Genomic DNA, 25,013 nt, shown 5'->3' on the forward strand with positions numbered 1-25,013 from the left:
GGTCCCATATTAAAAAGGATAAGAAATATTTCTTTGGTTGGTCACTACATAGATTTTCTACAGATAGTAATCTCATTAAATCTTAGTATACAGATTTAGAAAGGTTCACTGACATTATTCTTAAAGTATTGATATGTCTTATTTTAGTAATGCAAAATATTTTACAATTTGAAAATTGCAAACACCAACTTCAACCACCAAATTGAAGCCTGCTATTTTTTATTAAGTACCAACATTCATATTCATAGTTTAATACTGAAAATATTTTAAAATATAGTTGTGGTTCAGTTTTGAAACTATTAATACACAATAGGAATACTTAGATGAGTGGTTAGTTCGTGTCAGCCACTGTTTCAAATGCTTCATATATATGTAGAAGTCATTATATTTTAGTTAAAACACTGAGTTAGGTGCTGATACATATCTATTTAACAAAAAAAGGAAACAGATATATTTAAAACCTCATGGTAATCCCACAGATTCAAAGTGGGAAAGCCAGAGTCTGCACCTGGGGGTCCTGTAGAACTCCAGAGCTTGAAGTCTGAAACACACATCATACTGAGAGCTAACGAAGCAAAATAAGCCCCTCATCAGGTTTACAAAAGTCCCCTTTATATTACATATCTGAAAAAAGTCCTTATCTATTAATCTTAACCAATTAGAAACCAGCAGAGACTCAGAAAGGAAAAAAAGGTGCTACATATGTATTCTAAAACCCATACCCTGAAGCTCACTACTCACTTATCTCAATTTATGCACAAAATTAAATTTCCTAGCCCATGGCAGACAGAGGCAGAGAATTATAAAAAGGAAGACTGATAGAGATGCATATATGAAAGGCAACAGAGTGACTAGAAGACTTATAAAAAGAGCCACTCAAAAAACCCAGTGTCTAGGGCCACTGAGGATGGACTTAAGGCATCAACATGTGACAGGACAATAAGATAACAAAGGTATGTCTACATGAACGATGGATGGACATCGAGAACAGTCATTGCAAAGACAGTGAAGGATGTTCCAGAACACCTGTCTGAAATGATAAGTAAAAGCTGGACCTCGGAATTATAAAAGTCAGTTTTCCAGGCAATTGAGTTTTGTAGAAAACTTTAATTCCTGAGCATGCATGATGAGGATCTACTGTCTTTCATCAACATACAAGAAAAAACAGCGAACATACCATTGTCAGAAGCAAGGAAAGTAGCATTATATATATTGTTTTTCACATTTGGTGATTCTCGGTCCAAAACAGCAATTGTAGTTATTTGTCCATTCACAGGATCTATTTTTAGCCAATTGGCAGGATCAGATAATTTAGTGTATCTACAAAATGAAAGTGAAGTAAGTTTAATTTCTTTTTATGAAACTTTAAAAAAAGCGTATTTTACAGGTTTAGTTCCAAATGCAACTGGCTCATTAACTTGCATTTCTGCAGATGATGGCTGGACATACAGCTTTAACAGGAAAAAGTATTTTTGCAACAGTGGTATTGGGAGGCACATAAAGGTTGTGTTTGGTCAGTCATGTAGGAAACATTCTACAGGTGTCTGAGGGACAAGACTAGGAGCACAGTCTCCCTAATGTGGGCTAAAGCAGATTGGAAAGGTATCATTTTAGGTTCTTGTCCACTTCAACAGATATCAATGGTTCAGGTAAAATAGCTTGCATATAGTTTCTAGATAAGGAGTAGTCTCAATGTACAGGAGTTAAGAGAAATTATAATAGAAATTGAATACTGCATCACAGAACACTCCTAAAACATTTTAACACTTTATCATGGCCAACATGAAGCCACACTGGAGAGACCACCATAATCCCATTCCTACTTGAATCTTTCACACTGGGCCAAGCCTCAGATCTATACCTTTGCAAAGAAAGTCCTACAGTCTTGAGTCTGAATTGGCAGATTTATCAGCTTAAATTCCTTTTTAAAATTTGGAGTGGGGATTAACTTTTAAAGATTAGATAACCAGTTGGATTGGAAAAGGTATGCTATGTTTGGAGAGGTAAAAGTTGTAGGATTTCAATACATCTATTAACTGGCTATTTATTAACAGTTATCTTGATTTCAGTGAATAGAGAAATGGAGAACATTTAACACTTAATAAAAGATAACAATAGAAAGCTATCTTTTAGCAGCAGTTCTGTAAGAAGTTTAATGAAATATAAGTTCATTTTAAAAATGATCATCACCAGCTTTGGAGAACAGTCGCATGGGGTGTGCTCTGGCAACCATCCACTCCCTCATCAGAAAGGATAAATTAGATTTTGCTGAGTTTGGAAATCTTTACAGATAGGTTTCATAAGTCCAATAACTACTGTACAGGTAAGGAATGAAAATAATTAACTCTTAGATCCTGGTTTTGGCATAAGCTTTCTTTCCTTCATGATGCATGGAGGAGAGATAAATGTTATAAGCCTTTGAAAGTTCCCTGTGGAACCTTTTTGTGATGTTTGGCATAAAGGCACAGGCTAAATAATTTTAAAGTATTTTTTAAGTAAAAATGGCAGATACAGAGAAACAAGAACAGCTTTTTCTTCAAATAGTAAATCCATTTTAATGTGGATACAGATATCTATTTATATCTAATATAGTCATTGACTTACTGAGAAGAAAATTCAAAGAATTTTAAATTATCTTTTAATAAGTAGTTTTGATTGCAATGAAAATTTCTACTCAAATAGTGAATTAGATAAATTTTATGCACAGCATAGAACGTAAGTAAGCTACAAAAACACTACCAACAGCATTTCATACCTAATATTTTGCTGCATATATCGATCTGGGTCCTGAGCAGTGAATGTTGTCAACATGGTACCGGCATGAAGCCCTTCTTCTTGGCGAATGATCTTAGGATTGGGGGTAAAATAAGGGTTTTCATTTACGTCAATAACTGTAACAGACACGGTTGCAGTTGACTGAGGCGGGTGCTGAATTCCCTTGGCTAATGGCACTTGATTTTCTGCAGCAACAGTAAGGACAAACATCCTATTTGTTTCAAAGTCGATTGGCTGGAAAATAAAAGGGAAGCCATATTTTTGCAGGAAATAAGAATGCTTGCATTCTGTAGTTTATTCCTCTATCAACTCCATTTCCAAAAAATTAATTTCTTCATTCACTACATAACAAGGTTCCTCTCAAGTTTCTGGAAAACATGCATTAGCATGGTCACTTATCAAAATATTTATCCCAATTTAACCTAATTATAAATCTTGAGTACTTAAAAGATTTATGTTCGCAAAACAGTGCACATGATTACTGCAAGAATAATCTAAAAACTCGATTATTCTTACGAATAGCATTGTTGACTAAAAATACTAAATAATATAAAGTCAAGTGAGAACATGATGGTCTAAATGTATACTCTCAAACATTAGTACAAAGATCACTCCTCACCCAGGAAAGCTTTCACCAGTCTATGATGAATTGAAGAAAACAAACCAAAAATCAGAAAATGTAATTTTTAAATACAGCTAAACTTATTTGATTTAAAAGTACCTTTCATAATTTGAAGTACACATTTTGCAGTACAAACATGTATACATAATCGCAAACACACCTTTTAAAAATAATACTGTCGGTAGGTGGAAGATATTTTTCTTTTCCTCTTAGCAAACTAAAACTCTGCTGTCTTCTGGGTATTTTATTGGTCTGTAAAACCCCCAAATTTAAGAAAAACACTCTAGATAAATGCAATGCACAAATAACCCTTCATGTAAATACTAACTTCCAAAGTTCACTGAATCCTGCTGTCACTAGAAATGTTACCAGGAGTCAAATGACTAGACTGGACATTCACTCTTAATTTTCCTTGTTCACCTGCAAATGGATGTGCAAATAAGCATTACTGTGCAGTAATAACAGGAAAAACAAGAGCATTAAGATCTCTTAGGCTCGTAATTGGTAGCCTAAGAATGATCAAGAGGTGACGCTCATAAGAAAGCTTCATTATCAGCAGAAACTGCACCAGTTTCGTACCCTAGACCACCTTTTAAAAATCTTCAAACACATCTTTTTTTCTCTCTAAATCCCCAATTCAACATTCCTTTCTCTAGTATTTTAAGCAAGACAGAAAAAAAGCCAGAAAGTTAAGACTGCAATATTTAGAGTGATTTCACTAGCCACACGAAACCTTCCCCTGATGTAACATTTATGCTAAGGGGTATACGCACAGTTCAAAGTCCTTTAATGTGTATGAAGCTCATTTATCTCTCAGAACAGTATGACTAACATACTGTTATCAGCCCCTTTCTGCATAAGAAACCTAGAATTTACAGTGGTTAAATAGCTGGCCATGATCACACAGATATCAGGAGCAGAGCTGGGACTCTAACACAGACAGCAGACTCAAGTTGGTGCTTTTGATCACTATGTTCCTTCTGAGAGTTTCCATTCCCATTCCATTCTACTCCCGCATCTGCATAATTATTGGCAATTGGCATTTTAGCACATCTTTCTATGTAAGGTCAACATTTAGGTTCACTTACAAATCAAGAGTGCTTAGGTGGGAGGCAAAGAAGTAAATCTCTTTACTGGGTGGCTAAAAGGGAGGGATGTTCACTTTAACAGGCTTTTCCATTATAGCTACGTATTTATTATTCTTGAAGAACATCCCCTTGGCTTCTAGCATGCAACTGTTTTGTTTGGTTCCTTTTTGACCATAAGATCAGAAGAATACATTTCTTAACGTCTCGGAAATAGCATTTAAAAACAGCCATGCAAATGCAAGAGCTTTCTAAAATGCAGGCTTTCTTCTTGCCTACTCATTACATTTTACTTCTATGGTTTTTCTGGTTTGTTCACTATCTGCCAATATTCTAATAGCTGTAGACATGAAAATAGCAGCTGTGAGGCATCATTCTTAATAGCTATCAATGGTGATCAAAATTTCAGAATGTGATATATCATGAATATATCAACTACACTAACAGTTAATGTTGTTCAGGCCAGTCCTATCCTCAGATTGGTAAAAACTGTCCAAACTGATTCAAAAACAATCATCAAAACTCTCACTCAAAAACTCTCACAAAACTCTCATCACAAAACTCATTCAAAAACCCTCACATCAGTGATGATGTGAGAGTACTGATGTTGGCCTTAGCCTCAGCATAAATTAAACAGTAAGATATAACCTCCCACATATATATCAGACCCACATCTGGAGATGTCTGAAAGAAAAACGTCCTAAGTTTCCATTGCAAAACAATGAGTGGGGGACATATATTGGTCCTTGCTGAGCAGCTGTTGGAGAGATCAGTGGCCCGAGGAACACTTACTTTGACCACGGTGACTAACCCGTCGTTGCTGTTTGGGTCGGTCTGGATGGCGAACCGTCCAGTAGGATCTCCGCCACTGATTCTGTACACTGCGTTCCAGGCTGGTGTATGGGGTTGATCCTTATCAGTCACAGTTAGATTAGCTACTATGATGTCTACCCTGTTCTCAGGAACTTCACCATAAAACTGTGAGAAAGACAAACCTCAGTCAGAGGAGGAGCATGGACCACTGAAGGACAACTTGTCTTGATGACCACACCGTCCGATTTTACTGCCCCATTAGATTTTTATTATCTACACTAAATGAGGAGACTGATAATGCAGGTAATCACAGCATTTATGTCTGACTTTAAAAATACTGTAACATTTTTCAGTAGTCCAATTTTTTTCCAAATTACCTTACAGTTTCATTAATATTAAAATCAGCATCCATTTGTGAGTCTCTGGGTGATTATGGTGGGGTGGGGAAAAGAACTTGTCTGTGCAAAATGATTTTACTCCAGATATGGATAATTATATGCTGACAAAGTAGCATAAATCAGTCATGCAGCTCATGCACCTGAAAATATTCATAAGCATTTTGTTGTAACAGCACAGTCTTTTTAGGACGTGTTTTCCAGGCAGCTTATTTTAACAACTTTAACAGTGGACTTGAAGACTACGAAGAAACAAATTACTTGGATGCCTCAGGTAAGGCCCTGATGACAGAAATGTCCGAGTTAGCAGCCATGCTACTATTAGGTGAAGCAAGTTCCACCTCTATTTAACACATTTATTATTCATGACCAACCTTCTCAGTAACGAACTACAGACCCAAAGTTGTGTGAGTGACAGGCTGTACTCACCGTCATGGCAGTAAACTCTGGAGGATTGTCATTGACATCTGTCACTGTGATGATGGCCGTGGCTGTGTTTGAAAGGCCATATGTGGGATTGCCTTCCATGTCTGTAGCTTGAATTATTAACGTATACTGTTGCACTTTCTAAAAAGACATAAAGATAACAACTTAAATGAAACTAATTCCTCAAGAAGACATAACAGTTGTTCTGTAAACGGCTCTTTATAATGCAAGGAGAGCATGGCATCATTCATTCTGATTAACATGACTTGAAATTTTGCAAGTGGAGTTTCCTTTAACTTATGAAGCACAGGTCTGGTCCTTGTCTAGAGAGATTTAACTGTGTATATTCACCTCTACTGGCAGAAAGGAATGCACTACAGATGTGTGAAATTCACAGCTAAGCTGAAACCTCCATCTGGTTCCAACTTTTGCCTTTCTTCACTTCACGAGATTGTGATCAAGCATTCAAGTCATTTGGTTCGTATTTACTTTCTTGTATGTTAATTTCTACCCAGTTTAGGATACTAAAAACAATGAAGAATCTCAAGACAGGGAGAAGAACACATACATAATTCACAAAGTATATAAGCTTTCCTTTTATATGTTCTTACATATATTCTATTATTACAGGGTAGATGCAATATTTCCCCTTAAATTCCATTAATACATATGATTGAAAACCATATAGAAGAGATATACAGTATTCTTAAACAAAGTCAAAACTTGAAGGGTTTACGTTTATTTCCATAGTCTTCTAACAGGGCATATATTTGATAATTGCATATTCAATGGATTAGGATTTGGGTATAACACTCATTGTGTCCACTGCTTTAAGCACAGACCTACAATGGATATAAATATTGATACATTTACATGTAGATGATTATTATTAGACAGGCATCCACTACTTTCAAATTCCAGGTTGACTGTTCTAAAAGAGCCAAATTAAGCTATAATATATCTAAGAGAAAATGCTGAGATTGAGAAGTCAGGCATTTGCTGAGTAAGTTTTATATTAGGAAAACCTAACTTTAAACAATATCTAAAATCATTTGGAATCTCTGTGGAAATTTGCACAGATAGATCAAAAACAGTGATCATTTTCATAAATGTTAAAACATTCTGAACAACAAAATCCACTACATACAAAAATAAACTGTCACTGCAAAGTGCAGTTTTCCCTGTTTCTAAATATAGCTAACATTATGAATGGCCATTCTTAAGGGATTTCTGGAGCTTAGATAGAACACACACAAATTGTAGCTTTTGATTTAGTTGTCAGGGGGAGGGGCAAAGAAAAGAAAGGAGTAGGAAGGAAAGCCAAACCGCCCACATTAGATTCTAAGTCTCTGTCTGTCCACCCAAATGCCAATCTCTAGCAGTTATTTATTTCAGTTATTTTTTGTCTTCCTAAAAGAGAAAATGTTACACTATTTTGAATTAAAAAACACACACGCAATAAGAAATAATGTTGATTGAGTCATTTAATTTTTTTCTTAACCCACAGTACCTCACTATAATGTTAACATAGGCTAAGGGCTAGGTGCGGTGGCTCACGCCTGTAATCTCAGCACTTTGGGAGGCCGAGGCAGGTGGATCATGAGGTCAGGAGTTCGAGACTAGTCTGCCCAACATAGTGAAACCCCGTCTCTATAAAAAATACACAAAAAATTAGCCAGGTGTGGTGGTGGGAGCCTGTAATCCTATCTACTCGGGAAGCTGAGGCAGGAAAATCGCGTGAACCCAGGAGGCGGAGGTTGCAGTGAGCCGAGATCGTGCCACTGTGCTCCAGCCTGGGCGACAGAATGAGACTCCATCTCAAAAAAAAAAAAAAAATGTTAACACAGGCTATAATACTTCTTCAGTTGCTTTCCTTCCCCAATTAGAAGTGTCACTTCAGCTTAATGCTTTCATGGTTAGTGAGAGAATTTCGCGGGACATTCAGTTCAGCCTCCCAGCTGAAAACCATGAAAATAAAAACTTTTATGACTTTTGAAATGTCAGTTTTGTTAGCTGCTATTTGCAGAAACAGATGAACATTCTCAAAAAGAGAGAAAAAAAGGAAGCTTATTTCTTAAGAAGTTAACTCACATAGGTATTACATGAAAGTATAGTTATTTCCTAATGTCTAGTCTACAAAAATCTTTAGAATTATGTAAGCATAATACATCCAATAATTTTCCATTGATCTGCAATATTGGAATTAGTAGCTAATACTTGAAATTTCTTATTGCTGCAAGCTAGTCTGGAAATTTTAAATTACAAAAGGACACTTGTTATTTCCAAAGTACAATATCTCTTCAAATAAAAAAAAAATTCCACTTGCTAAATAGTAAATAATGTCATCTCCATTTTCAAATGCCTGATTGCTAAAACATTCTTATATTTAGTAAGGAAGGCTTGATAGCCTGTGTTTTAGACAACTGAACTGCTTAGAGCTGCTTGCCTAATTTGGTCACTGGGCATCTGGCTGTCAATGACTGACATTTAGATTCCGTTAAGTGTTCGACTTCCCACTGTCATAGTACCTCAGCTGATCAAGGGGATTCTGCTTGAAAACTTCTCCTCCCTTCCTGCTCTATATGGAATAAAATCCAAACTCATCTGCTTGCTGTCAATCCTTCCCTCTCCGAAACTCGCCTATTTTACAAAAGTGATTCCTCCCATTCGCTTACCCCACACCTGGAGCTGTTTTGCATTTATCTTCAAATGCCCTGTCATGATCCTGTGTCATTGCATTTGGCATTCTCCTCTGCCTAGACAAGTGGATGTTACCCAGAGTGAACATTTTGGGTTGTTACAACTAAGCCCTCCTTAGTTGTGACAACCAAACTCAGTACCGACATCTAATGGGTAGAGGCCAAGGATGCTGCTAAACAGCCTATGATGCACGAGACAGGCCTCAACACCAAGTAAAAATGTCACAGTGTCCTGGCTGAGAAACCCTTGCCTAGAATACCATTCCCTTCACTCCAAGCCTGGCTAACATGCAGCTTAAAAGTCACTTTGGAGACGACTTCTGAAAGTTCTTGAGGAAGAGCTGTTTGTGTCCTCAGGACAGAGCCCTTACAACACACCCCATCACTGTTTATAGTTTATATGGCTGTTATCAGTCGTGTGTCTGTATCTGCCTCACTGTGCATGTGTGTGCATACAGAGATACACACACACACACACAGGTGTCCCAAGGGCCCTTGCTTTGTTGATGCTTGTGCCACTGGCATATGGCACAGTGCCTGACTCAGAGTAAGAATTCCACAAATGCTTCTGACTTGGTGGATGGATGGGTGAATGCATAAGAAACCTTGGGTTTTGCATGATCTTATCTCAGGTAAAGAAAAAACCATCTTCTATTCACATGGATAGCTATAATTTACTTCTTAAAACCCATACTGGGAGCATAAACTAGCTCACCTTTTCCCAAAACCACAGTGATTCATATACAATAGTCCCAATTCTAACATTTCCTCATACTATGAGTCACTTCCTATTTATATTGACATTAATTTCCCTTTTTAAAGCTTAATTTATTGTAAAAGTCCCATAAATGGAAAGCTAGCATCACTTATCATAAATATGACAGTAAAAAATAAACATGATGAAATTCTTGGATTCTGGCAGTCTCTACTTGATGAAGTAGCACGTGAAAGGCTGTGTCTGCTTGCTGTCCTAGAGGCTTCTCAGCATTTACCAATTAAAATCTTATGCACGTGCAGCACAGTTTTGAAACACTGAACTAGAGTGACATCAGTGAATGAGGAGGTGAGAACATTCAGTCATTCATACAGCAGACATTTAATGAAATGTCTTCTAAATGCCAGGCAATGGAGTATTTACTTGGGTAAAACAGTGACCAAAACGAGATACAGCCTTGCTTTCACTAAGTGATGGAGGCAGAGAGTAACGGATCACAGGACCATATAGAGCCACCAAATGCATGAGTGCAAGTCTAGAAATGGTAGGAAGAAGTAATATGAAGAACCTTCAATAGTGCATACCAACTATCAGGTTGGTGCAAAAGTAACTGCAGTTTTTGCCATTACTTTTAATGGCAATTACTTTTAATGTCATTACTTTGAGTAAAAAGAGAAGAACTTGATGACTAAACAGATTGCAGGTAGAGGGACAGCAGGGCATGGGAAAGGCAATTAAACGATGACCTTGGGAGACTGAGGAGAAGGTCCTGGTCACGTGAAATAGGAAATTCATCATAAATCACGGGTTTCAGGAGATGACAGATTTGCCTCTAGATAAATTGGGTTGGGGACAGAGAGTTGAATAATAATGTCACCGAAACTTAGGAGGGATGTATAGATTTGTGACTCTGTTCAAATTCTTTTTTTTTTTGAGACTGAGTCTCACTCTGTCGCCCAGGCTGGAGTGCAGTGGCACAATCTCGGCTCACTGCAAGCTCAGCCTCCCGGGTTCATGCCATTCTCCTGCCTCAGCCTCCCGAGTAGCTGGGACTACAGGTGCCCGTCACCACGCCTGGCTAATTTTTTGTATTTTTAGTAGAGATGGGGTTTCACCGTGTTAGCCAGGATGGTCTCGATCTCCTGACTTCGTGATCCGCCCACCTTGGCCTCCCAAAGTGCTGGGATTACAGGTGTGAGCCACCACTCCTGGCCAACTCTGTTCAAATTCTTAACTGCTAAGCCCCAGTTCCCTCATCTGTGAAATGGGACTAAAAGTACCATCTACCTTATAAATGTGGTCTTTCTTTTGTATACATACTACATGCTGGCACTGTTCCAAGGGCCTTGATTTAAAAACAAAAAACAACTTTTATTGAGTTTGAGCACTATGTGCCCAGCACAGTGCTATGCACTATGCATTATTTCAGTTAGTCCTCACAATAATCCTATGAGGCAGGTGGGGTTTTGAAACCCCATTTTACAGATGAGGAAATGGGCTTAGGAAGGTAAGGGAGCTTGCCATGGACACCCAGCCATAAGAGGCAGAGAATAGACTTGAACTCAGGTATGAGTCAAGAATCTGTACCATTAATCCACTACGTGAGTGCCCTCTAAGATGGTAAGACTACTGCACACATGCAGCATGTGCACAGGTCAAGCGGGGGAAGCAGGTGGAAAGCCGGACTTCAAGTGGACGAGGAAGGAGTGGAAGTATTTTTTGCTTGTTTGTTCCTGAGACAGGGTCTCATTCTGTCACACAGGCTGGACTGCAGTGGCGCGATTATGGCTCACTGCAGGCTTGACCACCCAGACTCAGGTGACAGGTGATCCTCTTACCTTAGCCTCCTGAATAGCTGGGATTACAGGCATGCACCACCACGCCTGGCTAATTTTTTGTATTTTTAGTAGAGACAGGGTTTCGCCATGTGGCCCAGGCTGGTCTCAAACTCCTAGGCTCAACTGATCCACCTGCCTTGAGGGCTGGCTGCCCCTTGGAGAAGACTGGTGTGGAACTCAGGTAAAGTGTAGTAACTTAAACATTTCTTTACAATTCATGTTCAGGGTAATGAGACAAGGAATATCTGCCCCACTGGATGTTGAGAATGGGAATCTAGATATACTTTCTGTATAACACAGTCTATATAGAGGTATGCAGAGACTACTGTGGGTGATCAGAGAAGGGATTGAGAACTGGCTCTCAGAGGGTAAGGATTAGCCTGTTATGTAGGAGAAGAATATTTAGGCAGAGGAAACGGGAACAGAAGAATAGAAACCTTCCTATTTGCACAAGGACTGTGTGTGGTTCAATGAGTGGTTGGGCATCATTTGTATGTGAAAGGCAAGTATTTCTGGGGGGTTAGGTTAAGGAGGGTTTTGGGGCCAAGGTCACAGAGGGTCTAGAATGCACTATTAAAAAGCTCTAACTTCATCCTATAGGGCATGGAGAGCTATGTTACCACAGTGGAGACCCAGCAGGTTTGTAGATTATGAAGCAACCTGTAGAGAAAGGAAGATTGAAGACAACAGAAAACAGGAAAACACCCCTTCAGGATGGAACTAGGAGTTGAAGGCACAAACCGAAAGATTATTAGGTTTGGAAAACAGGAAGTATTTCTTTCATCTTATGAAGAGGAGTAAAGGTGACAGATAGTGCTCAACCAGGAGATGCTGCTGTTGCTATTCATGACGGCAGTGGGGAAAACAATAGCTCAGATTTATTAGGCACTGTGCTGAACGCCTTTTAAAACGCTTTTAAATTTATATATATATACATATATATGTATATATGTGTGTGTGTATATATATATATATGTATGTGTGTGTGTGTGTGTATATATATATATATATTTTTGGAGACAGGGTGATATGGTTTGGCTCTGTGTCCCCACCCAAATCTCACCTTGAATTGTAATCCTCATTATACCCATGTGTCAAGGTCGGAACCGGGTAGAGGTAACTGAATCATGGGGGCAGTTTCCCCCATACTGTTCTCATGATAAATGCATGAGCCTCACAAGATCTGATGGTTTTATAAGCGTCTGGCATTTCCCCTGCTTGCACTCTTCATTTCTCTCCTTCCGCCCCGTGAAGAGGTGCCTTCTGCCATGATTGTAGGCTTCCTGAGGCCTCCCCAGCCATGCGGAACTGTGAGCCAATTAAACCTCTTTTCTTTATAAATTATCCAGTCTCAGGTATTTCTTTATAGCAGTGTGAGAACAGACTAATATGGAGGGTCTCACTCTGCCACTCAGGCTGCAGTGCAGTGGTGCAATCACGGCTCACTGCAGCCTTGACCTCCCAGGCTCAGGTGATTCTCCCGCTCAGCCTCCCAAGTGGCTGGGACTACAGGTGCACACCACCATGCCCAGCTAATTTTTGTATTTTTTGTAGAGATGGGGTTTCGCCATGTTGTCCAGGCAGGTCTTGAACTTCTGGGCTCAAGCCATCCACCCACCTCAACCTCCCAAAATGCTGTGATTACAGGTATGAGCCACCATGCCTGGCCTGAATGCTTTATGTGTCATGTTAGATAATTCTTAAAACTGTCCCATGAGGTAGGTAATACTATTATCCCCATTTATGGATGCAGGAGCTGAGGTTTCAGGTTAATATGCTGAAAGTCAAACAGCCCATAATAAGCAGAGCCAGAGTTCAAACCTGGGGGGAGCAGGGGTGAGTCTTTGGCAGTCCTGCACAAAAAGGGCAGAAAATGGACATGAAATGGAAAGGCCAGGAATACTACCAGCAAGTAATGTCACAAGAGGACAGATGGGAATAAATGCTGAAGACTGGGTAATGTGGCAAATACACCTTTAGGTCTGGAGAAGCTGAAGAATTAAAACTAAATTTTTAAAACCTGAAGATTAAACAAAAATAAAACGCTGAATCTCACTAAGCATTTCAATGATTAGGAGTTCAATCACTTAAAGGTGTCATACATCCTGAGAGCACGAGAACACACATTACTTTTGACAGAAAGGAAACTGTGAATTCTAATAGAAATAAAAGAATTTCAAGTCTGCACGAGGCCTGAAAAATTCAAAGTAATTTATCCCTGGCCTCAGGAAGAATTATCATAAACCATCCGAGATAGATGCATTTTTTCTATGTTAAATGACTTTCAGAAAAGGAAGGTTTTCCATAATTTTCCCTAGTAACTCATTGTTGTGTTTAATAATTTCACTGTCAAGAAGCTATTTCTCATACTGTATCTAACCCATAATTCTATAGTTTCAAATCCATTTCCACATTAGTTTCATCAAGGGGTAGTGAACAGCTTCTCTATTCACTGGAAGATAAACTTAATGACAATTATGGCCTCATGTCAGGCTTTCATCCTCTAAACGAAATACAGTCTCATTTTTAAACATGGTTGGTCTGTTTTAGTAAAAAGTATCTTTCATTTTCCATGCCTCTTTCTTTCCATAAAACATCCAGTCTAAATGAGATAGGAATATTACTGTATGAAAACAGGATGAAGTCTCATTTCTGTATCTCACAATGACAATGTGAATGAAAGAGAAATATTAGGATTATGAAATGAACTAAATCTACTTGGTATATGAGCAACCTGGCACTGAAGAAAGAATACTGAAAATTACCCCATATTCTCTAATAAATTATGGCATTCATGCTGAGTTTATCAGCATATAAAATAGTATTTCACATAGCAATGAAGAGGTGAAAATATATACATGTTACTGAACTAAAAGTACTACTTAAGAAACTAAACTGAATTCAACAATCTCTGATGCAAATCATTTCTAGAAAAAGAACTGTTGATGCCTACAAGTCAATAGGTACAATGTCATAGGCATACACTAACTCCTAAGTAAGGCTCTCAGCTCAGAATAAACTAATCTTTATTGGCTCATATTACTTTATTGTAGTGCCTCTAGCACTATTTTGTGTAAACAATTGCAATAGTAATGTTTTCTTCTATTCAATTCAAATGAATGCTTCTACGGCAAATAAAGTGTCAAAAACACAAACTTCTAAAATCCTTGTCAATGATATTTTATTGCAGTGGGTATAATGTCTCCTTTTGACATACATCATCTAAGTCTCATTACAGTAAAAACTGGCTCAGCCAGAAATCTACAAAGCACAGATCTCCCTATGAGTTGGCGCTTTGATATTTCACTCAAACAATGATTACATATGGTCAAAATAATGACCTTGAGAGTCTGTAAGAAAATAGTCAGGACAGAATCGAGAAAGGATGAAAAAGTTTCACTAGGAGTGGGGTTTTCAGGAAAGAATATGAGCAGTGCTTGAATCAGAACCGGAAGAACTAGAAGATCCAAGATCAAGATAAAGGTGCAAGGCATGCCTGGCCAAGAGGATCACATATACAAAAACACAGGGGTATGTAGGAGCACAGTGGGTCGAGGCCTGTAACACTGAGATGGCCCACTGGGAATTAACAGAAGTACCCATTCCATCTCAGACTGTGATACCGCATAGTATTTCAATGGCTTCAACATTGCATACATTTTCAACTAAATGTTATTTCAGAAATGTGTTTCTCTGTATTTCTAACTTTAAATACTTGTGGGTAGAATTAATGCAGTTACTACTGCTTAAATCTTTTAAGTAAATTAATCATAGAGTTAAGGGGCTAGTTCTAATAAAGAAGATAATCTACTATATACTATGTCAGCCTATTCACAAGGGCTACAAAAAACCAAATCACATACATGTTATTTGCAGCCTTTTAATAACACAAGCGTTAACGATTATCCTAAGTTTGTGTGCAAATTATTTGGCTGTGATTTTTAATTCCTCACAAAAACCTTTGGCTATAAAGGAAAATGAGGAAATGTTAAAAATTTTAAAAATTATATACCAGAGAATTTTGCTTAGTCAGTGTCACATTAAAAACGACATAGGCTAGCATTGATTTATCCAGTATATATACATCATTTAACCAATTTGAAGCTCTGCAGAAAAATATACAACAGATTACTTAATGAAAACGATTAGCATTTGAATAACACTGTGAGTATATTGTGATGTGGAGATAAAATGTATGTGATATGATATTGTGCACCTTTAAGATTAAAAGCAAACACAAATAGAGTTTTTGGTTGGCTTACTTCTCGATCAAGTCCAGCTGCCACTGTGATGATGTCACCAGTCTCATTGTTGATTGTAAACATGTTGGGTGAAGGGGTGCTTGGAGCCTGAGACACGATTCTGTACCTCAACATCCCATTGAGGGCATTGGGATCGTCAGCATCAATTGCTGTTACGGTCATCACATATGTTCCTAGAGACAGTGTACATGGAAAATGAATGGTTACCCTTCATTCCAGGGACCCCAAAAGAGAAGGTATATTTATTGTTTTGATATGTCTTATTTTCACTTTTTAAAAACAAATATTTAAAGTCATTTAGACTTGATTAAAAATGCTACTCATAAGAACAGTACTTATTTCAAAAAAGATAAAACCTGGTCTGGATCTTTGAATGAAAAATTATACAACATACATATTTATAAAAACTCAATTTTTCCATAACTTAGAAGATAAATTCACTTTATGATTCCAAAAAGGTTCATTTTAGACCTTAATTTATATAAAATGCAAATAATGGGTAATACAGATACCATTAGAAAAGTAATTTATTGCCGCTGATTCTTCCCTCTGTCATCTTTTCTTCCGTTATGCAATGATGTCTAAAATAACATGCTGAGTATGATTCTCCCCAGTGCCTGAGTCACTTTCCGAATGTAGGCTCTGTGCAGAACGCAGCACACTCCATTTCCTCAGGTCATAAGGAACCATTTCATGCACTGCTGTTTTGGTACATTGCATAGAGATTTGGCATCGTGGTTCATTATTTCCTCAGTGATTAAAAGAACATTGGAACCAACTTAGAGACTTCAATTTATTAGATATTTTGGAAAAGAAATCTTCAAAGCCTTTGTATCGAATTAGTTCAAACTAGCTAGACAAACTGTAATTTAGAAGTAGAGTGAGAAGTAGTTACTGTTTAGAATGGTTTGTTCTGTGGGATCCATTTAAGAACTGAATTATGAAATGTTTATCTCCAGTCTACCTTCCTTTTGAATACTCAAGTTCAGTTCTACCTTACAGCCTGTTTACATTGGGTATTCTCTCTCCATGGTATACCTTGGGTTCTGAACTAACTGTGCTTTGGTAATATTATTCAAATCTCATTTCAGAACTTGTCCCTTTAAATGATTTACCTATTTTGATTATGTGTCATCCCTACACCCTTATTTTTTCAAAACCTTCAGTGTGTACTTCCTTGTTTGCATGTTTTTTATTTCTCTCCCCTACTACAATTTAAGCTCCAACAGGGCAGGAACTAGCTTGTCACCACTGTATCCACAGTGTCAGAACAAGGCTTACCACACAGCATATGCTTTATAAACATTTGCTGAATGAATGAATAAATCATCAGAATAAAAAGGTATGTTTCAGAAGTGTGAGCCAAAATATAGATCACAACGCAGTTTAGCTCAAAATTCATCACAAATCTTGCCTAGAAGGATGTTTTCAAACTTATAGAAGAACCACAAGAAATATACTCACAATATGTCTACTTCTAGCAATAGCTGAGAGTCTTTTATTTATGGGTGGCTCATATGGAAATTCATGGTAAAATACATCATAAATATAGCTTTAGTGGCACATTTTAAACAATTTTTGTGAAACTATTCTTGTAAAGTTTGAAATAATAGAGAAAAAAAAGAAAATAATATAAAAAAATTTCCACAGTCCCAAAAGCCCAATGTTTGTTTTCTTTGGAAGATTTGTCTAAGACTTGTGTTTTAGTAAGGAAATGCTGAATTTGCTTTAATTTTACTGTATTTTAAAATACTGAAGAAAGCTACTCTGACGATGTGACTTAGAAGGAGTCACAGATGGCTGAACTTCCTGCACAGCCCCTGGTCTCCCTCCAGCTGCCCCCACCCTACCCCTACATCTTTTCTGAAGAGGCAGAGATATGCACTTGGACCAAGAAAATGTATGTGTTTGAGGCATAGTTGGTTATATCTATAAACTGACTTATGCATAAGGGAGTTGCATAAACTGGTGTCAATGACAAAGGTATTATGCAGCACAATTTTAAATGCTGAGGCTTTTAAAAATACAAAACAAAAATACAATAGCTAATTAAAACTCTCTGAACACCACGCCATCTCAGGAAGCCTGGTCAAACACTTACTTTTACCATCCCTATACCAACTGATTGTCTTGTCCACTGGTTTTCTAGCTGCCTGGCTTTTCTACTGTGACTGAAGTGTGTCATATTTTTAATACGAAAATCTAAAATCTTAGTCAAATACCACTTTACAATCATGAGTGGCTTTCCACAAGTGCTATTTCTAGGCCAGGGCATTTTCCATTTTGCTGGTTGAAGGGATAGGACTGCAGGGGACACGCTGGCCACCCTGAAAATAACTGTCCTGTGGAGCTAGAGGGCAGCAATCACAGATGTCACTAAGCCCCTTCCATGCTTTCGCTATGACTTCGCCACCTAGTCCCAGGAACGTCAAGTATCTTTAAGGCTTTCTCACTGTGTTAAATTGCTGCTACGTCTCATACAGTCACATCTGTACTTGATAAACAGAAAGCCTCTCGTCTTCTGGGGCTCACTTTCAAGATGCATTGGCTGTATCAACTAAAACAGAATGAAAGGATCCTATGTATTCCACAGGACAGAATCAAATACTGTAGTGCATATTTTTTCAAAGGTGGGAAAAATCAGTATGAGTAATAAGAAGGATTTTTTTTTTGTTTTTCTCTCTTCAATTGGTTTTTCCCTAAGTTACCTTCCTTCTTTCCCAAAAGCATTATGAATGAAAGAAAAGGATCCAAAAAGCCTCATATGATTTCTCCATTTCTTGCTCATATAACAGGGCTGGTTACACCATACTTTCCTCAAGTCATCTTCAAATTATTATCTTTAAACTTACCAGGCTTTGATCCCTCAGGAACTGTCCCATTCCAAACCTGGTGTAAGAACTCAGGTCTGTTGTCATTCATGTCAATAACATTGATGACAATGTCAATGGGGTTCTCCACTTGATTTCCATTAATATCTACTGCATGTGCCCTCAACTGCAAAAGTAATTAGAAAACAACTATTTAACAGATTTATGTCTGTGAGAAGATAAATACATCATCATAAGGCTACTAAAATAGCAAGAATAAACTCACAGCTGAAAAACAAAAGCGGTTCTTCCCATCAAAATTTAAGTTACACCAAGTCCATATAATTAGGATAGATATAGTAGCAAAAAGCCATCATTTACTATATGCTAGGCATTGTTCTCAGAGCACAATGGATTTTAACTCCTTTAATTCACGTACAAAAGAGTGAGGCAGAAATTGTCAGCATTTGAAGATGAAATTGAGCCTCAGAAAGACTAGGAAATTTATGAAGGTCACTGCTGTCTCTGCTGACAGGACTTAGATCCAAAACCAGTTGTGTCCAGCTCCAAAATCCCTTCCCTAAACCAGTAGAGAAGACAGACTTAAGGTAATTAAAAATGTGAAAGTAGGCCAGGCATGGTGGCTTACGCCTGTAATCCCAGCACATTGGGAGGCCAAGGAGGGCGGATCACCTGAGGTCAGGAGTTTGAGACCAGCCTGGCCAACATGGCGAAACCCCGTCTCTACTAAAAATACAAAAAAAAAAAAATTAGCCGGGCCTGGTGGCATATGTCTGTAAGCCCAGCTACTTGGGAGGCTGAGGCAAGAGAATCACTTGAACCCGAGGTTGCAGTGAGCTGAGATTGTGCCAGTGCACTCCAGCCTGGGTGACAGAGTGGGACTCTGTCTCAAAAAAAAAAAAAAAAAAAAAAAAAAAAAAAAAAAGAAGTGGAAGTAGCACAAAGTAGTGATAGAGATCAAGGCAACAGAAAATAATCTAGAAAGAAGTGTACATAGGAAATTTTGACACTAGTTTTTTTCTTTTCCTTAATTGTAAAAGTCATTCACAAACATTAAAAATATACTAGTATATGGCTGGGCACAGTGAGTAGCTCATGCCTGTAATCTCAGAACTTTGGGAGGCTGAAGCAGGTGAATCACTTGAGGTCAGGAGTTCGAGATCAGCCTGGCCAACATGGTGAAAACCTGTCTCTACTAAAAATACAAAAAATTAGCTGGGTGCCTGTAATCCCAGCTACTCAGAGGCTGAGGCAGGAGAATTGCTTGAACCTGGGAGGCGGCGGCTGCGGTGAGCTGAGATCATGCCACTGCACTCCAGCCTGGGCAACAGAGTGAGACTCCATCAAAAAAAAAAAAATATATATATATATATACGAGTATATACGATAGCTGTTCCTCTCCCCAGCCCAGTTCTCAGTTTTATAGGTATTCTTCTAGAAACTTTATCTTATTTTTCTTTTTAAACAAAAATATTCATTCGGCTACACTTGGCAGAATATCAAAATCCTTTCCTCTAGAATAGATTCATTTCATTCTTTCCAATGGCTGTTTAGTGCTCCTTTAATTGTTTCTTTTGGACTGGAATGCTTCCAGTTTTCATGTTAAGTCTGATGCTTGCCATTGGTTGCTGCTGGATACACTCTATCAAATTAAAAAAAGCTTCAACATATCCTTTTTTAAATTCAGAGGTTATTTAAACACATAAAAACAATGTAAATTTTAATACTGCCATTCAATACCTATAGAGATAATTCTTTTTTTTCCCTTGGCTTATTTAATATCTTACATTACATTAATAGATTCTTAATACTAAAACAGTTATACTTATATATTGAATCTGAATACTGAACCTTAATACTTTCAATTCTACAATTAATTCTGTTCTGTTATGGGTTTTTTTGTTTTTGTTTTTTTTGTGAGATGCAGTCTTGCTCTGTCACCCAGGCTGGAGGGTAAGAGTGCATTGGCACGATCTCGGCTTAACTGCAACCTCTGCCTCCCAGGTTCAAGTGATTCTCCCACCTCAGCCTCTTGAGTAGCTGGGATTACAGGCGTGCACTACCGCAGGCAGATAATTTTATTTTTTATTTTTAGTATAGACAGGGTTTCACCATGTTGGCCAGGCTGGTCTGGAACTCCTGACCTCAAGTGAGCCACCAGCCTTGGCCTCCCAAATTGCTAGGATTCCGGGTGTGAGCCACCACACCCGACTGGTATTGCTCTTTTAATGTGCAAGTAGCAAGCACTTAGCAATAATTTACCCCAAAATTGACCTGAATATACTCATTTCCTGAGTTTTAACCACAGGAATTCAGAAAGTGAGAATTCCTATAAGAAGAGATCCTTAAGAATTTTAAATTGATCTTATTTATATTCATAAATTAGAAACTAGTCTAAGCAGAGGCAGGTATATTGTGTGCTATCTAAAAATAAGTTTCCTTATTAATGCTATGTTGTCTTTGTGAGACGTCTGGAAGTTTTACTTCTTTTCCTATGTTTCAGAACTATATGGAAAGCATTAGAATAACCTATTCCTCCAATGATATTAAAAAATGGAATGATGAAGAAATCAAGGTCTTTGGGAAGAGAAAGTATAGAGCAATACTCAGTGCATACGACATTTTAAATTTCTCATATGCTTATTTGTCTGTTAGATCTAGGTGAATCTATTGAAGTTTAAAAACTTCAATAACTGTTCTCACTCATAGGTGGGAACTGAACAATGAGAACACTTAGACACAGGGTGGAGAACATCACACACTGGGGCCTGTCGTGGGGTGGGATGAGGGGGGAAGGATAGCATTAGGAGAAATATCTAATGTAAATGATGAGTTGATGGGTGCAGCACACCAACATGGCACATGTATACATGTGACAAACCTGCACGTTGTGCACATGTACCCTAGAACTTAAAGTATAATATAAAAAAAAAAAGAAAAAACTTCAGTAATTTTAAAAGTTGGTAAAAGTACAAGAATTCAACAAATGTATCAGTGGGCAAAATAAGAGTCTGGAAACACATCCATGCACATGTGGGATGAAAGTTTTAGTGATTAAGTGTAGATGATGGATCAATGGGGAAACTAATTCAATATATGCTGTTGGGACAAGTAGCTAGTCATAAAGGAAAAACAAAGTGGGTCTCTCCTTTTATTAAAATAACTCTGCAGAGGTTAAAAATTCAAATGTAAAAAGTAAATACAACAAAAATTTGGGGAACTGGGGAGATTGGTATCCTGGAGTAAAACTGGGGAGACTGGCATCCTGGAGTAGGGAAGGCCTTTATCAACATCTCTGGAAAGACAGAATGTATGATAAAATTTTTAAAAATGAATTTTGCAGTGTAAAAATGATGTTATACTATGGGAAAATTATTGACAATGTTAGAAATAAACAAAAGGAGAAAATGTAGGACAAACCAAGCACTAACATTCCTAATTAGACAAAAGGTTCTTAGCAATAAGAAATCCCAAAGAAAATTCAAAATAAGAAAGGAATAGGGGATTCACTTTGATTAGAATACTATGCATTCATTAACAATGCTGTGACCTCTATATATTTTACATGTAACAGATTTGACTCCATTCATATAAATTTGTTCTTATAGGTTCTTAACCACATATCTGAAAGCAAGTATCAATATGTAAAGAGTAATGAGATTTTAGGCAATTTCACTTCCTTCTTTCTTTGTTGTGGGCACTATTTGTTTTTCTATCAGGGCATTTATCAATTCTATAAAAACAATAACATTATTAAAATAAACCAAAAGACTACAGATACAATTCTTAAAACTCTCAGTATTGAGGCTTTCAGACTGATATAAGAGGCAATGGTAAACTCTGCAGACATTTAGAACTGTTAATACACAGAATTATCAGCTGGTTGGAATCTTACATGAAACCGGGCTATCTGCTCGCGATCCAGGGGCTTTGTCACCGACAGCTGACCCGAGATGGGGTTGATGATGAAGATACCAGTTGGAGGCTGGTCAGCTCCTGGCCCAGTTACACTGTACCGCAGTGAAAGGTTTTTATCTCTATCAGACCTAATCTGAGGATCAAGAAAACAATGACATTAAGTGAGAGACTAAATGAGCTCATTATCAGAGATGGGACACATCACACTTCATGCCCTTTTTCAGCTACAAACTTATACCATCTCTCCCCAGAAAATCACTGAAACTCTCCTAGTGCCTGTTCTTCCTCTGCTTCTCGGTGACAGGCTTCAAAAGAGATGTCATCTATCACCAGAAAGACTGGAGGCAACATTAACATCTAAAAGAAAACTCACTAGGAGCAGTGCAAAAATTCCAAATCTACAAGTGAGAGTTTTTAAACAATCAAACTCTGTCCTGGGAGTTTCTAGGTTAGACGATTTAACATAGTAAGAGCTGTCCAATTTCATTAAAATAATCATTATTTACCTTTTTGCATCAGTAACAACAAGAATTGTCTATCCATAGTGTGAAATATACTCAAATGGAACTCTAATACAGTTATGGTTGACCCTGAATGTCAGACTTCTGTACTTGCATTGTACTAACACTGTTCAATACACCAAAGATTTCCGTATCATTTTAAGTGACACCTGAAATTTTCATTAATAATAAAGCACAAAAGAAAGCATTTTAAAATATATTTTTATGCTCGCAAACATTATATCATTTATAGGCTCACTGCCTTCTCCAAATACAACTACTCTCAAGAAAATTAAGTCAATGTATGAGCAGTCACAGGAGACAGAACAGGCTATGGAAGGGGACGAAGGGAGGCAGGTACAGAGAAAAAATAAGAGATCCTTATGTATTAGGTACTTATACTTAATCCATCAATAAAATCTAGGTTTTTTTTTTTGGCGGGGGGGGAAGGAGTCTCACTCTGTCATCCAGGCTGGAGTGCAGTAGCATGATCTCGGCTCACTGCAAGCTCCACCTCCCGGGTTCATGCCATTCTCCTGCCTCAGCCTCCCGAGTAGCACCACGCCCAGCTATTTTTTTTTGTATTTTAGTACAGACGGGGTTTCACCGTGTTAGTCAGGATGGTCTTGATCTCCTGACCTCGTGATCTGCCCACCTCAGCCTTCCAAAGTGCTGGGATTACAGGTGCCCTGCCTGTTTTTTTTTTTTTAAGTTAAAGCAAAATTCTCTTTTCTCTCAAACTTCATTAAAGTAGAAAAAGAGACAGTATCTTAATTTAGAGTTACATTCATTGTTAAAGTGAATTATAATGTACATTAGGACAGAATATACAACATATTTTAAAGTGGCTTATTTAAAAAAAAAGGCTTTCAGTAAGTATGTGTTAGAATGCTAAAATAATCATATACAGAAACATTTACATTTTAATAAGTGGGAATACAGCAGCCTTGTCTTACTATACTTTTGTAATAAATAATGGGTTAAGTTTATTAAAATGCAAAAATATCTGCATTTTTTTTCTGTAGCTGATGGTATGTATCTAGAGTAAATAAAAAAAAAAAAACAAAACTTACTCCCAGATTTGAAAGCCTATGATTTTACACTGCCCTGGGGATTCTGTTAATGGTATCAGAGGTCATTCTTTTCTTTAAAAAACTCTCAAATGCATTTGGTGCTGGCATTTTTAACAATGATTGCCCTTTATTTTTTCTGTGGCCCAAAAACCATCTGTAGAGGGCAAAGATCATCACAGAGAGCCCAGCTTTCAGACAGAGAAGTTTAGGGGTGTGTGTGTTATGAGAGTGGAAATGGTATGGTTGGGAATATGTGTTGGCTTTAGGGCTTGTGTAGTCACAAACTGAACAAGCTTTCTAATCCACAGTGTGCAGGACCTACAAGTGAGCTCTACTTATAAATAATCCAAAAGGTAACAAAGAAAATGAGAACAGGCTTTCTACAACACTACAGAAATTCTATCTTTACAGAAAAACACTTTTAGTATATACATGTCATAAATTCTACTTTGTAAAAAAAATAGACAGAAATATTTTTAACATACATTTGTCTTGTGGTATGAAAACAGTTAAAATTGTGCCACCTTACCCTGACAAGCTCTTGAGGAAAAGGTCCCCTGGAGTTTTCTGGCAAGTTGATTGGAGGGATGACCCAGTCTCTCTTCTGCCTTTGTAGGTGGCCACTGTGCTTACTGAATTGTCTTGGGAATACTATTTCTTCAACTTCTGCTGACTCCTTTACATTAAAATAGAAGACATTCCTGAGTACTAGGAAACACATTTTCTGAAAGTACATCAATATTATTGAATACCTGAAAGCATAGGAATCACAGTTTATTATGAACAAAAAATAAGTCTGGAGGCCCTTTTCCCTGGCCCCCTATTAAAATAACAGAAAAATACCATAAAATTTTTGGGTTATACTGTGTATCTGAAAAATTGAATTCTAAACAATTTATTATATGGCACAGCTGTGTAAACTATTTGCAGTTTCTATAAACCTTTTTAGATAGCAGTTAATATTGAGCAAAATTTAATAGTACCCTTTTATATATTTCTCATTAGTTTAAACCACAGTTCAGGTAATGTGCTACTGTACATTAAATTTAGATCTTGATATG

General features: G+C 37.5%; 1 protein-coding gene across 2 annotated transcripts in view; it reads right to left on the reverse strand.

Annotated features, from left to right (window-relative positions):
• The window catches only part of CDH2 (cadherin 2), a 226,047-nt gene that overhangs the window by 36,351 nt on the left and 164,683 nt on the right, over positions 1-25,013 (reverse strand). For both annotated transcript variants that reach the window (XM_034943719.3, XM_055102638.3), the window contains 8 exons: positions 24,482-24,628; positions 22,357-22,512; positions 18,483-18,627; positions 15,631-15,803; positions 6,120-6,257; positions 5,275-5,460; positions 2,756-3,009; positions 1,178-1,320 (listed from right to left, as the gene is read on the reverse strand). In XM_034943719.3, the coding sequence (XP_034799610.1) occupies positions 1,178-1,320; positions 2,756-3,009; positions 5,275-5,460; positions 6,120-6,257; positions 15,631-15,803; positions 18,483-18,627; positions 22,357-22,512; positions 24,482-24,628 (1,342 nt within the window). The remainder of the gene's footprint in view (positions 1-1,177; positions 1,321-2,755; positions 3,010-5,274; positions 5,461-6,119; positions 6,258-15,630; positions 15,804-18,482; positions 18,628-22,356; positions 22,513-24,481; positions 24,629-25,013) is intronic.

Source organism: Pan paniscus, chromosome 17 (assembly GCF_029289425.2).
Source record: "Pan paniscus chromosome 17, NHGRI_mPanPan1-v2.0_pri, whole genome shotgun sequence".
In the NCBI taxonomy this organism is placed as follows: Eukaryota; Metazoa; Chordata; class Mammalia; order Primates; family Hominidae; genus Pan; species Pan paniscus.